Source organism: Rhipicephalus microplus, chromosome 10 (assembly GCF_043290135.1).
Source record: "Rhipicephalus microplus isolate Deutch F79 chromosome 10, USDA_Rmic, whole genome shotgun sequence".
NCBI classification, from domain to species: Eukaryota; Metazoa; Arthropoda; class Arachnida; order Ixodida; family Ixodidae; genus Rhipicephalus; species Rhipicephalus microplus.
Window position 1 is genome coordinate 16,384,000 of NC_134709.1, and position 16,947 is coordinate 16,400,946.

Here is a 16,947-nt window from a genome sequence, read left to right on the forward strand (position 1 = left end):
ACGCTCAAAGGTTATCGAAGCATTCGGAAGCCGGAGGCCATTAGGCCATTACCTTTTATTTATTTATTTATTTATTTATTTATTTATTTATTTATTTATTTATTTATTTATTTATTTATTTATTTATTTTACCCTCAGGGTACACAGTACATTTCAGAAGGGAAGGGCATGCACAACAATGAAAAAAAACAAGGAATACAAAGCAAATGCCATAAACATATTGTCACTAATTGGGGTACAAGGATGAATACTCTTAACAACTCACATCATAATAAAGCAAATGATAACACTAATTTTATTTTTATTACATGGTGAAGGCACAAAGCAATACAAATAAACTGTTCAAAAAACATACAGGGGGTAATTCGGTAATCATTGTTTTAAGGACATTCTTAAATTGAATGGATTAATTGATGCTTGTTATTGATGCAGGCAGGGAATTACGTTCATTACAAGTTCTTGGGAGATATGATTGGGCATATGTTACTGTGTTGCAATGGGGGACTGTGACTTTTTGTTGGTGGTTACGGCAAAGAGAAATGAAGGGAGCAGCTTGGATTAAACGGGAACGGAGTTTCGGATTATGATAAAATATTTTATGAAACAGGCAAATGCGAGTGCGCTTTCGGCGGGTAACTAGTAGGATGAGGTTTAGAGGTGGCTTCATTTATGAGGTTTAGAGATGCTTCAACACCTTAAACTGACACACACCATCTTGGGTAACAAAAGTGATTATTTCGCGGTCATGTCCCACAATTTTGGCATTGCATCGGGCATTGAATTAATCACTGCTAATAAATTAATCGTCCCAGCCGGCGTTCCAGCCGGCACAGCAGAAGTGCTGTCCCCACTTTTTTGAATTTATAGTTCGTGATTTAAACACGATACAAGAAACGCGCGCACGGGTTTTCGGAGCTGTTCCGTAATCAACCCGCATACAACGCACTACCCCACAGGTTTTCAAGTAGCGTGATGGAACTAGCCACAGCCACTCTACACGGCACACACCGTGGGCCACACAGGAGCCAGTTTCAAGTTGTATTAGGCTAACTGTGTTGCTCAGGCAGGCAAGTCGTGGAGGCCTTTCAAGTCGCACGTTACGCAATGGCTGGCCGCATGTTTCAAGAAACTGCGCTGCTGTGGTTTCGCATTTCGGTGGACGGCTTCTTACGTTTAAACGCGAGCTAACAGAAATGTACATGCTGAGGTAAGTAAGATTTACTACTTTCGTACGAAGCCACGGATAATGTCCAGCGCTGAAAAATATGGTCGTAACGAGAGGCGGAAGTGACCAAATGCTATGATGTTGCAAGGTTCACTTCATAAAAAGGAAAGTGGAGATGTTCCGGACAAACCGAGCGTCACTAACTTCAACATTTCTTCACAAGTTGTTTCGACACTTTGGAATTAAGCGTAAAAAGGTCATCAACGCTACCTCGTGCGCGCTTTATCTCCCCAAAAAGTTCGCGTCGCCAAGGCGTGCAACCAGAACATCTCAAGCTTGTGGAGTTGTACCAGGTCAGTGCGATGCAAGGCCAGCCCAAAAAAAAAGAAGAGACAAGCCACTGATCCCTAGGCACAACAACAAGGTCTGCGTTTTGAACCCATCGTTTACGTCAGAAAGGCGCACGCTCCGCTGACTGTTCATTACTCCAGAGCATGCAATGGTCACTGGAGCGTCATATCATCCGCGTGCCTCTCACTTGGTTCTGGTGAAACGAACTGTGTTTTTCCCCCGCGATAATCGTTATCGAGACATACGATACGGTGGTGATGGCGTTACAGCAGCCATACATGCATCACTGCTTAAGGAGGCATTTCGTAACGGATCGTCCGTGCCGTTAGAAAAAAACTGTCCCTGTCGACGAGGCAACTAGCGAATCATAGAACAAACTTCGGTCACTAGGAGTATCTGTCGTGTCTTGCTGGGAAAGGAGGGCGCCTGGGCTTCGGCCACCGAGTCGGCGGCAAACAGTCTACAAACTGCGCTCGACACACGGCCACGTCGAGGACCTCGGAGACACAGGCGGCTTACCGAGGCGGCTATCATCTCCAGAGCTGCGCCGTCCCTTTCACAGCCACGTTGCGGGCCATCTGAGGGCCGAGGCTACTTAAGGGGACTCCGGTGACCAGGACCGGCTTTTCTCTTTGTGGCGTGTCGGACGGGTTCGCCCGTCATGAAGGTCCTCTTCGCGGTGGCGCTCCTGCTGAGCGCGGAGGTCGCGAGAGGTAAGTGCGGTTAAGAATCATCGCTGTTTCTTTAATCCCAGCGCCCACCGGAGGATAACTAAACTACAGCTGTTGCACTTATGATGTTGAACCCTAGGTGACGTGATCAGTTCCCAACGTTCCTGATTTGTCTCGAAAAATCTCTAGACCTGAAAGGCCAAAAGCTACACGCAATGAAGATAGAAGAAACAAACCGTGATTTAAGCAAATGTTTAGATTTGAAATACGGAAAGCTCAAACCCCAGCCCGCCCCGCCGCGGTGGTCTAGTGGCTAAGGTACTCGGCTGCTGACCCGCAGGTCGCGCGTTCGTATCCCGGCTGCGGCGGCTGCATTTCCGATGGAGGCGGAAATGTTGTAGGCCCGTGTGCTCAGATTTGGGTGCACGTTAAAGAACCCCAAGTGGTCGAAATTTCCGGAGCCCTCCACTACGGCGTCTCTCATAATCATACGGTGGTTTTGGGACGTTAAACCCCACATATCAATCAATCAAACCCCAGCCCACAAAGCGTAGAAAGGCACTTGCCTGCACCTCGCCTGTTCATTTGTCTTGTATAGTAGCCGGGTTCAAATTCACAGAAACGCCCTATACACACACAAAAAATGCTCTCACTAGAAAACTTCAGCCAATCATAATACAGGAAGTATCATCAGCGAAGCCGAGTAGCTGGTCGCAGAGAGCACTCATGAAAGAGGACCTTTGTGAATTCAGCCTCAGATTTTCTTAAGGTAGCCGACAATGTGGTAAGATTGCGCAGAATTACGAAAAATTTTCGATGACAGAACTTTTCGGTAAAGTTGGGACATTTTAACCGACGATAGCTAGGACATGATTTGTTCTATAGTTGACTGCTGCAGTGCAGAGCACAATGCAGCGAAGAGATTGAGTGACATCGCGTCGCCACTTGCGAGGATTTACATCTATAGAATAGAACGCAAAGCTAAAACAAACACCCCCCCCCCCCCTCCCGTTAGCATGGGCCCACCAATCATCAGGAAATATGCATCACAAAATTACGACACCATATTACTCCGCTTAACTTTCATGTAAACAGGTCTGGTGTGGGGCCATCCCCATTATGTCCTAGCTATAACAAACTTGCAAACATCGACCACTTTTTACTAAACTGTCATCGTTTCAAAAAATCAAAGGAAAAGGTACTTCGAAATTTTCATCACAGTCTAGAAATTCCACTATAATCTCAAAATATTTTTTTCCACGGTGTATCGGCATTCCACCATAGTAAAAAGGACATCTGCCGGGTTCCTCTCAGAATTCCTGTGTGAATCAGGGAGGATACCATGTTAATGCCTTGATACATATCAGTCCCGCAGCCAGGAATTTCTTTCGGGGGGGGGGGGGGGGGGCGTAGTACACTTGTTGAAGTCCTTGAAGAATCCGTATACCACCCCCCGCTCTTTCTCCTCTTGATACGGGCCTGGTCAGCATTACAGCATCAACTTTTCGGTACTTAAGAAAACCAACAGTATCATAAGCTATATTTAATATTAAACGAATTCCTTTATTGTAGTATTTTTTCGTATGACTATGAATACAATTTTCTATCTCTAAAAATGTGAACGTTCCTCTAGCCCCGGCTTCGTCTTTACGTTTACATTTACTTCAATCACTTCTCCATATTCTCGGATTCATAGCTTTAAATGTATGCTACTTTCTATTCTAATCTTCATATTTATTCATTTATACTTCTGTCTTACGTATTCAAAGTTTGGAGCTAAATTCCAGAATTTCCTAACCAGTTCATGGCCAATCCCGAAGTGTGAGTATGAGCCAGAGTTTGTAGGGTATACTCTTTTGATGAACCGCTGGCTCTTTTGGGCAATCATTCATAGTGGGTAGAAGCTAGTACACCAGCCGTGCCAGTACAAATGGACAAGCAAGCATTGAATTCAACTCTTTCCTTCAAGAAGTGAATTAGTTTAATAAGCAAGGCACCATCCGATTTATGGCATATCCCCCTGAATGGGTTTAGCAAAACAGTTGAGGAACCAACCAACCAAGCAACCAACCAACAAGGAAGCAAAAGTGGGTCACAGTTATCAGGCGACCAAAAACAAGAACAACCGACATGCAAACGACTGTTACCCTGCCAAACTTCCCTCGCAGGATTCGAGAATGGCAAGGAGTACGTGTACAACTACGAAGGAAAGGTTCAAACGATCAACCTCGATCGGCCGCGACATTCAAACGGGTTCGCCTTCCGCAGTAAAGTGTCTGTGCAGCCTAAAGGTGATCTCACCTATTTCAAGGTAAGAGCGCTTCTCCGCAAAGTGCCCTTTCAAAAATTTGTGCACTGTGTCCAAGGAGGATTAAAACAATTGCTGGAGTGGAAGCTCCCGCAGTGCCTTGCCAGCAGAAGTGAAGCCAGCTTTTGCCACTGCCAAGATGGCGGAAACATGCTGTTTTGTGATAGGGCCTACTTAAAGATGAAGTGGCGTCGATATGTTAGAGTAAATTCTACGTTAGTTCTACATTAAAAGATCGTTGTTTCCGAAACGAGTATGCGTGACTGAACTTCCCAAGAACTTTGCCTCCAATAAGAGGCACATTAAAGAAAACTAGTAACACTAAGACGCACTTGGAGTACTGTGTGACCCGAAAAATTTCCACATTGCACTCGTTGGGCGTGCGAGGGATACGCTCTGTTCTTAACGGTGATACTACATCATGCCTCTCGTAATATGGCCGCTGCAGCTGCCATCGTGCCAAAGGCACGGTTTCACTCCTAGGCAATGATTTCCGTTCCAGCAATTTTTTCTAATCCTCCTTAATTGTGACACGACTATATGCACTGCCGTCGCACACTTGACGCCCCCCGATGACGTTCGACGTCCGAAAAAAAAAATCACAGCATATCGACGGAGTGAATGATGATGAGTGGGGCGAAGCATCTGTCTGTCTGTGACGGACAGAGGGGCGGACTCTTCGGCCCATTCGTCATTATTCACTCCGTGGATATGCTGTGAACTTTAATACAAAAACCACTAATGCAATATAGTGATATTATCTTCAAGGACATAGCACACAGCGCCATCTACTGAGCAATTCTGAAAATGAACTAGAAGTGGCTACTGCTTCAACATACTACTACTACAAGGGAACAAACCACACGCTAAAGAGCTTAGCCTCTAATGAATTGCGCTAAGTGCAGGCTTTTCAGGAAGTTGCATGTCAGTTAGGCAGCGGATTAGCATTTTGCATTGCTCTAATCGTTTCTACGAAAATATTTGGACCCGTAATGAGATTACTTATGCTTCATAGATTCTATGTGTATTTGTTGTAGATAGATTTGTCTTAACACACCCGTCACCTTTATTCTTGGCTATATTCTTTTCAGCTCCAACAAAAGGCTACATATAGGACTTTTAACGTCGGTTGTCACGACCAACTAGAATGTTGTGATTTTAAAGGAAACTTCTAGCATGATTACATTCTATGAAAACGAGTTTATATTAGTAGGTTTGATAGATTATTGTAGAGCTCTTTGTAAAGCTGACTCCTCCAGTTCGTTAAGATAAAAAAAGACATATTTAGTTACGTAAGCATACTGGTCCCTGTTTTAACATCACAATCCATTTCTTCACTTTGCTTTCTCATCCTGGGTTGCCGCGTCACCCGGCAGCAGCAATTAAAGTTTATAACATCGTTGCCTCCCCCTTTTCAATGAGGATGCAACAACACGTCTGACACTAAGCACCGGTTTTTCTCGCTAACTAAAGGTTTAAGAAAATGATTACACATTCGGACTATAAAATTTTGTGTGGATCTACTTTCTAGTTACCTCGTATCTTTAAGCTTAACACTCTGAACTTGATAGAGAAGACGACGAAAGCTTGCTTATGCCCTTGTGAGTGGACACAGGGAGGTAAGAAGCCATAAAGCGGATTCTATACAGCCAATAGTCAGGAAGCAAATTTGATACAGCTTGCTGTGTTCAATGGTTCTTCCGCAGACATTTTGTGTAGAATTTCAGGGTTAGTCTAGAAATATTAAAGATCTACGGGCATAAATGCTAACATTAAAAAAAGCTTTATGAACATTGCTCACTTACGAAAAAAATTTAACCGCGTTCGTTTTCCAAACTATTCCCAGAATAATATCACAAAGACTCCATATCGCTTTTTCATCTCTTACATACGTGTGTTAGGTTAACTGAACAAAGCTGAGCAATTAAGAACAGTTGAAAACTCACGCGTTCGACCAAGCCTACTCTTGACTACATTTTTAAGCGATTACTGCACTGACGCGTAACACCTGCTCCACTAATATCTTTTTTTTTTCTTACACCCACGTGGATCGTACTAGGTTTCGGACTTCGTGGTCGACACGTTTCACGCCGAAACAATTGACCTGAAGACGCACACCTTCAACTTTCAACCGCACGAGCAGCTGACCAACTACCTCGAACGGCCCTTCGCCGCTGCTTTCAAGGATGGCCGGGTAAGGCACGTCGCACGCATTCATTCAGAAAAGTATACGCGCACTCCATCGTTCCGTGCTGGGAACGGTTACTTACCCACTTACCTGATTAACCAAGTCGGCTTTCTCTTCATCGAAAACAACATCACGAGTTGTCAAGAAACGCAGCAGCATTACAGCTAGGTCTCAACAGTGTGTCTGATGTTTTAACGACGTTTAGGTCCACGTTAAAGGAACAGAACATCATTAAACATGAGACTTGAGTATGAAGTTGTCTCCATTCGCATTTTTTTGTGTGGTGTGACATTTTCTTTCAACCCCGTGTAATTTTCTTGACCGCGAACCAGACACAGCAATTGAGTGGCAATATTAAACGATTGGTTCACAATAAATCGTGGCCATAATTTACGATTGCTTCACAAGAAAATAGATATTTTTAAAAAGCAAGAACAAGCACTCTGGTCCACGCAATCCAAAGTCCCCTTCTGAACATCATTACTACAGCATCAAAGTGAACGTAAACGATATCAGTAAATAAGTATCGGTATGAGCTTAAAACTATGTTCTCATACGACTCCTTCCCAAAATTTCAAACGTAAAGCGGTTTCGATGACGATGTATTGACGGCGAAGTTTTTATAACCAGTCGTAAAATGTCTACAGTAACCGGAAAACCTTCATCATCACGAACGTGCATGTACTTCAGAAATTGGGCAAATTCAACTACTCAATCAAGGAGGCAATATTTACGCCGATAAATGAATGCGAACCGATGGCGGCGAGCCAAAAAAAAAAAAAAAACCTGAGTACGTACAGCGGTAAAAATAAATACAGAAAGAAGAGATAAATTCAAGAACAAGAAATTTTCGTGAGCGGGAATTATAACCCAAGTACACACGATCCGCAGGCGAGAGTTAAGTGGAGCAGAGTGTAACCCTTTTTTAGCGTAATGCAACACTGGCCGAGGTTGAGCTGTTTCGCGTAGCTTATCGAGGGTCGTGCTGCGCATGCCCGAAAAGCAGTGACGTCACACGGCGCTCAGCTGGCGCGCCGGAGAAGACGTGGAAGCTCTTGGAGTGAGATGTCCCTAGTGGGCTCACGTGAGCTCACTCACTAGTCCGTCCGTCCGTGCGTCCGTCCGTACGTCCGTCTGCCCATGCGTAGCTCGCGGTACGTATATCCGGGTATGGGAAATGGAAGTGAGAGAGGAGAACCGATATGAGGGAGAAAGAAAGGAAGGAAGAGAGAGTAAACCAATGATAAATAACTATTCTATAAATAAGGAGGTTCTTACCACAGTTCATGTCTCTAAGTACCAAGGCGTCGTGTTTTCTGCTGACTGCTCATGGAATGAGCACATCAGCGAGACAGTTGGTAAGGCTGAACGGACGCTGAACTTTCTTCAACAAAACCTAAGATGTCACGAAGTTGAATTAAAACGAAGTGCAAAAACGAAGTACACGTGTTAGACCTATGTTAGAGTACGCCTGCCAACTATGGGATCCATCGGAAGCCAGTCTCATTTCTCAAATAGAAGGTATCTAAAACAGAGCAGCCAGGTACGTACTGGGCAAGTACCGTAGAATGGACAGTGTCGCAGTGATGCAAAAAAGAAATGAATAGGGAATTGTTGTCTTCACGAAGACGGAAGTAAAGGCTAAAACTGTTTTTTTTTCAAATATATAACAAGGTAGGCATAAACAAAGATAATTATTTAAATACACTTTTTATGTGTCTACGCGTAATGATCATAAACACAAAATTCATGACTACCGGCCCAGGACGTGCATGTTTGCGAATTCTTTTTTTTTTTCGAAGTGTGTAGCCGAATGGAACAAGCTTTCTGAAGAACAAGTACCTATGTTGTGTAAATGAAGATCTATTTGTATCTCTCTTGTAAAGCCCCCTGCTGTAACGCCCAAGGGCGATGCGGAGTAATTCTTGAACAAAAAAATAAATAAATAAAACAAAGCATACCATAAGAAGATGGTTAGAAACAGAGAGAAAGAAAGGCAGGAAGAGCAAGAAGAAAGGAAAAGAATCAAAGAAAGATGTAGAGACCGAGAGAAAGAGACAGAAAGAGCAAGCGAGAAATAGGGAGACAGAGAGAATGAAACGAAATATCGAGAAAGAAAGATAGAAAGAGCGAAAAAGAGAGAGAAATGCAGAAATAAATGAATAGGCACGTAAAGGTGAGAGGGAGAGGAACGATACCAGCCCAGCTGCTACCCCCGTCTGTCCTATTTTTTGTAAGTGTTTATTTCTAGCATCGCTCGAAGACTGGATGAGCCCGTAATCAACGTTTTCAGTTTTGTTATTGCACGAAATGAGCGCACTTCCACTGCGTGACACTGAACTTAGACAGGCTCCGCAGCCTATTGCCAACTTCTCCATTTCACCAAACTGAGGGAACAAAACGGAGGACAGAACAACAACATGGGCGCCGCGCACACTTCTAGCATGCAATTTATTTTCAGTAAGCCTCACACCAATGCATATGCCGAAAAGCTTTCTTTTGTCCTCTGGTTTGTGAAACGACAAATGGAGGAATGATATATGAAGTTTCTGTGCTTTAATAGCCCTGAATACAAATTACGGCACATTTACTATGAATGCTCTTCCGCGTAGAAGTTCCATAAAACTGCGAAAGACGTTTCTGGCGATGACGGTGGGAGGCATCGGCGCTACGCGCCTGTTCATTACGCTGGTACCACTTTACGCAGTTCCAGCACGCCGAACTGGGCAAGGACGAGCCCATATGGTCCCACAACGTCAAAAAGGGCATCATCAGCTTGTTCCAGCTGGACCTGTCCAAGCGAAGCCAGATTAACCCACTGGGAAACGAGTTCGTCGTGACTGAGGTATGTGTGCTAAAGAATTCAGGTTTGGTTAACACCGAACCATCCTACATGCAGTGTAATAACCCGCAAGCACACTACAAAAAAAAAAACGAATTCACAATGAAAAACTTGCTTAATATGCAGGTTAATTCTTGTCACACAAATGAGATCGGAGCAGACCCGACAGTGATGCACACTAACAACCTACTGGGGTGATACCATAGATTAATTTAAGTTTATACTGGACTTATGAGCTAGTAAATTCAGAGCGGATGAATCTCATTAACGTAAAGCTACTGAGAGTTGTAATGAACTAAGTTGAACAAGCCTTATACCGTCCGCCCGGTTAAAGTTATCGTGATTGGCGCTAATCAATATGGATACCACGCTCCTGAATAGCCGGGGGAATTTCAGGTCCTCATGAGCACTGCACGTTGAAGATACCTTCTTTGATGAGAGGGCTCGATACGGTGCTGTACAGTAAAGTTTACGTAGAGAAATGTGGCTTATGTGAGCTAAGATATACGACTCCCACCTATCTCACCATTTGGTTTCCTGTAAGCTGACCACAATTCCTCGCGCTATTGCTTTCAATAATAAAGTATATTTTTTTCATTAATATAGTCGCACTCTGTCCCTTGTCATTATTCATAGATGCCTATTTATAGATGCTCATTTCGTTGTCTTTTCCTATCCTCAAATACATTCAATATTCTCTCGAGTAAGCCCTTCACAGGGGGGGGCACTTGTCCCCCTGCTCAATGACCGTTCACGCGATAGCATTAAAGAGCTCGTTTCGCGAAAATGCCGGTGTGGGCGTCGGTGTAGGCGTCGTGTGGGCGTCAGTGTGGGCGTCGGTGTGGGCGTTGTTGACTATGATCGGGAAATCAGCATTGTCCGTATGCGAAAATTCGAGAAAAATGCAAATACACTATAAAAAGACTGTGACCGAGTGCTGTTTGAAGCCAGGTCTACGACGTGACGAGCAGGTGCTCGACCACAGAGCCACGCCACTAATTGGTATTGAGGGTGAAAAAAATGTTGTACGAATGTCATGCGACGAGAGGAGTCTATAACGCGTGTAATGTTGAGTGGTAGAAGCGTAGAATTGCGTCACGCGTCGAGACTCGTGCATTGCACAAGGAGTGATGGGTCTTAAAAACCCACCCATTACAAAACGCTCAGATCTTCATCGCCAGCGAAAACCAGCACAAGGAGCAGCTGCGTAAGTCCGTGCTTTTCCTTGCGGACGCGTATATTGGGTACTTCGCCGATTCCCAAAAGAAGGAATCATAGCGTAGTGGGCGCTTTGCAAGTGTACTTGCAGTATACGGGCTACTTCTAGGATACTTTCATATTCGCACAGACACTTCTTTCCTTGCGACATGGTTGAGGTGTCGACCGAAAAGCGAAGAGAGACTACCTACTGAGACACAGGCTGGGTCCCAGCTATAGGTAGTACAGCGATATTATGAGAGCACACACGAAGACGAGAACAAGAAGACACACAGACCGCATGTGACGACACAAGTATTTTGTGTGTCGTCTTCGTCTTCCAATCTTCGTGCGTTCGCCGCTTTCATAATGCCGATCGAGAAGGTGATGCGAAGGTGGACCTACTACGCTTTCACGTTATACGCTTGAATGCGAAGCTCAATCGTCCTCCAATATTTGCTCTCGTTATGCTTTGTTTGCATGTAATAATAATAATAATAGTAATATAATAACAACGAACATGTAACGTTATTAAAACACAGAAGAAAGTCAGGAACTAAAGAAAGCGACACGGTGCGCTTACCAACTTTCTCGGTGAACGTTCCTCGTCAATCAAGCGTTCGTAAACTCGCGACGAAAAAAAAAAAAACAATGCACTAAAACAACCTTACTTACAAGTTCCACGCAAGTTGATTATGTGTCCATAATATCAATTCGATAAAATAAACCAACTCTGACTTATTTCTTTCTTTGTTGCACGTACCACGGCAGGACGGCCTCAACGGTCAATGCCAGACCACTTACGTCCTGTCGGAGGGAGGCGAAGGTCTGGAGGTGACCAAGATCAAGGACATCGAAAAGTGCGAACAGCGACCGTACCACTTCACGGGAACGCTCAAGGGAAAACCGTGCACCGACTGCAAGTCTCGGAAATGGGTAAGAACGCCATCCGGCTGACGAGTAAAATGGCAGAGGTTCATCCCATTGACCACTAAAATAGCACAAGAAACAGAGGCGAGCACTGCACCCAATTCAGAAATATATGAAACGGCAAACGTTGACGCGAAATGCAGCATTGATTAGACTCGCTGGCTGGATTTCGTGCCGACCGGTTGTGCCCCCCCCCCCCCCCCCGCGATCTCCGACGACAGCGCAGCTCTGGCCGACTGGGCTCGCCTTACGCCATACCCTGACGCCGACAAGAGCTCTCGCCGAGTGGTGCCCCGTCCTCGGACTCCTGCGACCATGTCCATCTTTCCTATCTTCTCCTTACTTCTGGATGTCGCTGTCCCTGCGCCTCGCTCTCTCCGTCATCTATCTATCTATCTATCTATCTATCTATCTATCTATCTATCTATCTATCTATCTATCTATCTATCTATCTATCTATCTATCTATCTATCTATCTATCTATCTATCTATCTATCTATCTATCTATCTATCTATCTATCTATCTATCTATCTATCTATCTATCTGTCTGTCTGTCTGTCTGTCTGTCTGTCTGTCTGTCTGTCTGTCTGTCTGTCTGTCTGTCTGTCTGTCTGTCTGTCTGTCTGTCTGTCTGTCTGTCTGTCTGTCTGTCTGTCTGTCTATCTATCTATCTATCTATCTATCTATCTACCTATCTACCTTTTAATCCCTCCTTAACCCCCACCCTTCGTGAGCTATCGTTGAGGTGTCCTCCCCCTGAGAGACAGTTACGGGGCTCACTTTTATCTTCTTTTCATTTAAAATTCACTCACTCACACGCAGAATTCATTGCACAATCAACCGCTCTAATTCACTGTGAACGCCGCCTCTTCGCAGTAGCACTGCTAACTGGGCTAGTTGGTATCGGTTTATGTATCAGTTGAATATTTGGTTACATTAGGAGAAGTAGGGGAAAAGGCGTAAGCGCACCCTCCATCACACTGATAACGAATTTTTATATTTAATAAGCATGCAGCCCAAAGGTCCGACCTCAGGCACATGTATGCCAAGTGTATCTTTTGCTGTTTCTCCATCCAGGTCATGTGACGAGCGATATGAACGTGTATGCTTTTCTTTGCAATACACTGTAGCCGCGCGTAGGCGCCTTTGTTTGCGTTTTAGTCCTTGTGGTGTCTGTTCACGTGTGCGCGCATTATGCAGTTTAAACATGCCTCTCTGCAGTTGCCACTCACAACGACGTCAGAGGTGAAGTACCGCCTGAAGGGCACAAGAGAGCGATACGTCATCGGTTGTGCTTGTGGAACATCCGACCACCTACTCGCGCCTTACGGCGATGGCAAGAAATTCCACGTTCAAATCAAGTAAGAAGTGACGCGGACGGTGAAATTAGAGCACATATTGGGTAGTGTTTGAAAGTTATTTGAAGTACGCATGTGTTTCGACCAAAGTATTGCCTGGCGTGGCCGTTCGTGCTAAAAGCATCAGGAGGAGCAGCGCTAGCAACAATGCCAAGCTTGTTACACAGCTACACTGTGGGCATGTCAGTTTTATTGTGGAAAGCTAAGACTGAATAGAACCGCCGTTGTTTGTTGCCATTGCTTGCGAATTTGTTAATTTTTTTACCGCATCATTCGCTTGAGCACGAGGAAACGATGGAACGCACATAAATGTAGGGTTTTTCATCGAATCAGGAGAGGCTTCAGAGGCGGCTTAGAAGAAAGAGCTGCTCAAGACAAAGACGGACAGAACGGTAAACGAAACTGTGGCCATATACAACAGAATAGACGCACAGTTTACCTACCGAAACAAATGGTATCGTCTATTCGTAGCCATAGCCACTAGAACAAATACCAATAGGAGGAGGAGGAATAAGAGGAGAAGAGGAATGGCAGGGACGTATTGTATCCAAGAAAAAAAACAGGGAGTATTTGTCAACGTAACTCAGGCATCCCAGGGTTCTCCGTTGAGGAGGGGGGAGGGCGAATACGACCGCAGCCACACCCCCTCCCCTCAAACCTCTCTTTCCAACCTCGTCCTACACAGGCCCTTGTGATCAGAATGCTGCAAAGACAAGGTATTAGGGGGGAGCGTGGCTGCCCTCTCCCACACCTTCGTACTGTGCAGACGCCTACGGTACAAGTAAGAAGGCAAAGCAAAAGGAATGCGAACAGAGCCAACGTGCCGTAAACGGTATCCAAAATCAGTTTTTACATTGAGGTCAGGAACTTCCTGAAGTGGTACAACTTCCTCGAAAGGTGGCTCGTAAAGTGTGTTCATATAAGGCACTGGTGGCAGCCTTCATTACATGGCTGCTCAAGGCAATTTGAGAGGTACACTCAGACGCTTACATATAAAGATGGCACGTATTTCACGCGAAAAAAGAAAGTGCATCCATCCGAAGGGGCACTGAGACGATCGATGAAATAAAAGAAATTTTCCTGTATGCATTTGATTAAGACCCATCGAAGACGAAATCAATGTTTTTCTTTCTCCTTATAATTCGATTTTATGATACCCCCCTTGCTTCCGGAGAGCTTCCTGCACACAAAGCTCCTGCAGGGCCTCCAGGATCCCCCCTCCCCCCCTGACCAAGCGACACGCAATGTCATCATCCCATGACGTCACGGTGTGCGACATGGTGACGTCACAAATTCCGGCGACGTGTCACGTAATAATGACGTTATATGGTGACGCGATCATGCGATGGTGATTTTCACATCGCTCGTGCTGGCGCGGCACGGTAGCTTTTCTCGAGCGCCGAGGAATCTAGGCATAGGCGTGCATCCAAGTTTTTCGGAAGGAAACAGCGCTAAAGACGGAAGACCTGGCAAAGGAGGACACATACAAAAGCGCTGACTTATAACAAAAATTTATTCGTCAGAACACGCATTATATATCTGCGCATTTAAAACGAAAAGAAACAGAAATGACAGTCAAAAATAAAAGTGATAACACCATCATGAAAAAAAAAACACAAGCACGCTAGTTGCGCACGCAATCAACGTGATAAAAACACCTCTTTTGTAAGGGCTAAAGGCAACTACGTAAGACGACCGAAGGACACAGCGCTACTTTCAAGTGAAATTTTATTGTTAGGGAACAACAAATGCATAGGTGTAGCCTCCAGGAAGAAAAAAAACTAAGACAAGAATAAAATAGCATCTATCTATCTTCGACAAAGCGAACATTTGCTCTTTGACGCCAAGAACCACGACTAAAAAAATTATTTCCCTGAATAGGAAGAGTAAAGGTTCTTTTTCGTTCACTAAATTGGTTGAAAAGGAGACTTGCTATTGTACACCAGCGGCATACCGAGACAGGAGCATACACCTTATATCCCATGGCTCGAAGCGCCAATCGTCAGACAGTCTCATTTATATCGCTCCCAAACGCTACTGTCTATCTCTACGCAAACACCTGAACGCCACGCTCAGTATAGGGGGCGCTTAAGCAGGGGTGCTGCGCAGGCACACCATATACGAAACGCGAGGAGCCCACGTACGCAACGTTTACGTACAATGCGCGAGGTACACACGTATTTTGAAGCGATGGGGGGGATGACTCCCTAAATCCAAGAGCCAGCTCGTGCCATTGCCAGCGTGCATGGCGTGCAGCTACAACTGAAGTTGAGAATCTCTCTCAGACGGCACGGGGACGCTCTTACCCGACGCCAACCTGGGACACCTCGGACACCCCATACTAACGACCGCGTTAACGCGCATCTGCCATTGCTACGAGATGGCGTAAGCTAAGTACTAATGGTGCTCGATCACCAGCCCTGGTGACACATGTACATACCAAGTAGATTACGCACCGATTATACGCCGAGTACGAGACTGTATATCTGCATCACGTCTTCACCATGTCAGTCGTTTCGAAACAGAACAGTAATAAGTGGGAACATGCAGAATCCTGAGGTGATGAAAAATCTTCATAAAAGAACAATAATAATGAATAAAAAATTCATGCATCTCTGCGTAGAAAAAAAACCATCTGGCAGCGAAGGTGTAATAATTAAGCGTGTCAGTTCGAGTCGTCAGCTTCGTGATATCACGTCTTGTCGTGCATCCACCGCTAGATATGTAATACGCCCGCTTACACATTTCGAGCATCAACGTTACCATCATCTGTACGTGGGATCTGCCAATTTTTTATGATGTTCATATTTCATTCTTCTCCTACTGTCATTTTCGTTTCAACTGAGCAGGTATATAATATATGGTTGGACGAATAAACTTTTGTTGCAAGTCAGCGTTGTTGCATGTGTCCTATTTGGTGTGGCTTTTCATCTTTCCGGCTGTTTCCCTTCAATATGTCGTACCAACATGCCCAAACAACCATTGTTGGTGCATCTAAGCGTAGTCGCGCACACAGGGAGGGGAAGGAGAGAGAGAGCCAATGCCTTTCCTGGTCGCCTGAGAGGTGGCGCAAAGTCTGCCCGCTACACTGAATTAATGGGGAGGGGGTGCTGCGTGGTACATTTGCGACCGTACCTCCCCTTCCGAAAGGGAACCCTTCGCACGCTTGTGCATCTAAGGCTGTCGCCTTGATAACGAAAGCGATTTCTTCGCAGCAACACGGCTACGCTTGTCGAGGAAAACGACAATGCTGCAGAGACAGCGCTGCCCGAGGTCGAAAGTCACCAGCGGCTGTCGCACGCTTTTCCCAAGGCGGAAGACGCAGTCACGGGCCTGGATCTGCACGCACCGAACCACTACGTTCACGATTTCGGACTCACCGGAAGCAGAGAAACCGTAAGACCTGAGTGGCGATTATTGCGGATAACGGGAGGGAAAATAAAGAGTTTTAGTACTGCGGAATGGTCCTACGTACGCATCACGCAAGCACCTTGCGTTATGTGGCGTCCTTTGCCACTATATCGGCTTTTAGTACGCCGTAGTACCCGCGTACGCAACGAGCGCGAAGCGTGTTGCGCCATCTGGTAGATCAAAATAGAAGCACGTGTTGTTGACAGCCAATGCGAGCCAATCCAAGTGTTATAGCCAGATTATGGCCATATATTAAGCCACAGAGCCGATCGGTGGTGGTGCTTGCCTTCGATGCCGCCATTTTGCAAAACGAAGTCCCGCGCTGTCGCGAACTTGTTCGAGAGCGGCGCGATCACCTCATACGTACGCACGCACGCATCTCATGCGTGCGTACGTAGCGGCTGCGTACGTAATGCGATACGTGCGCGTTGCGGTCTGCGCATGCGCACTACGCAGAACGTGGCGTCCTTACGTACGCAATGCCGCCACGTACGCAGCGTACGCAGTACTAAAACTCTCTAATAA

General features: G+C 45.4%; 1 protein-coding gene across 1 annotated transcript in view; it reads left to right on the top strand.

Annotated features, from left to right (window-relative positions):
• The first annotated feature begins 1,945 nt into the window (after positions 1-1,945).
• The window catches only part of LOC119181388 (vitellogenin-6), a 45,831-nt gene continuing 30,829 nt past the window's right edge, over positions 1,946-16,947 (top strand). The window contains exons 1-7 of the mRNA XM_037432617.2: positions 1,946-2,229; positions 4,356-4,498; positions 6,555-6,689; positions 9,391-9,528; positions 11,494-11,658; positions 12,875-13,014; positions 16,227-16,407. Coding sequence (XP_037288514.2) covers positions 2,178-2,229; positions 4,356-4,498; positions 6,555-6,689; positions 9,391-9,528; positions 11,494-11,658; positions 12,875-13,014; positions 16,227-16,407 — 954 coding nt within the window. The 5' untranslated portion in view covers positions 1,946-2,177. The remainder of the gene's footprint in view (positions 2,230-4,355; positions 4,499-6,554; positions 6,690-9,390; positions 9,529-11,493; positions 11,659-12,874; positions 13,015-16,226; positions 16,408-16,947) is intronic.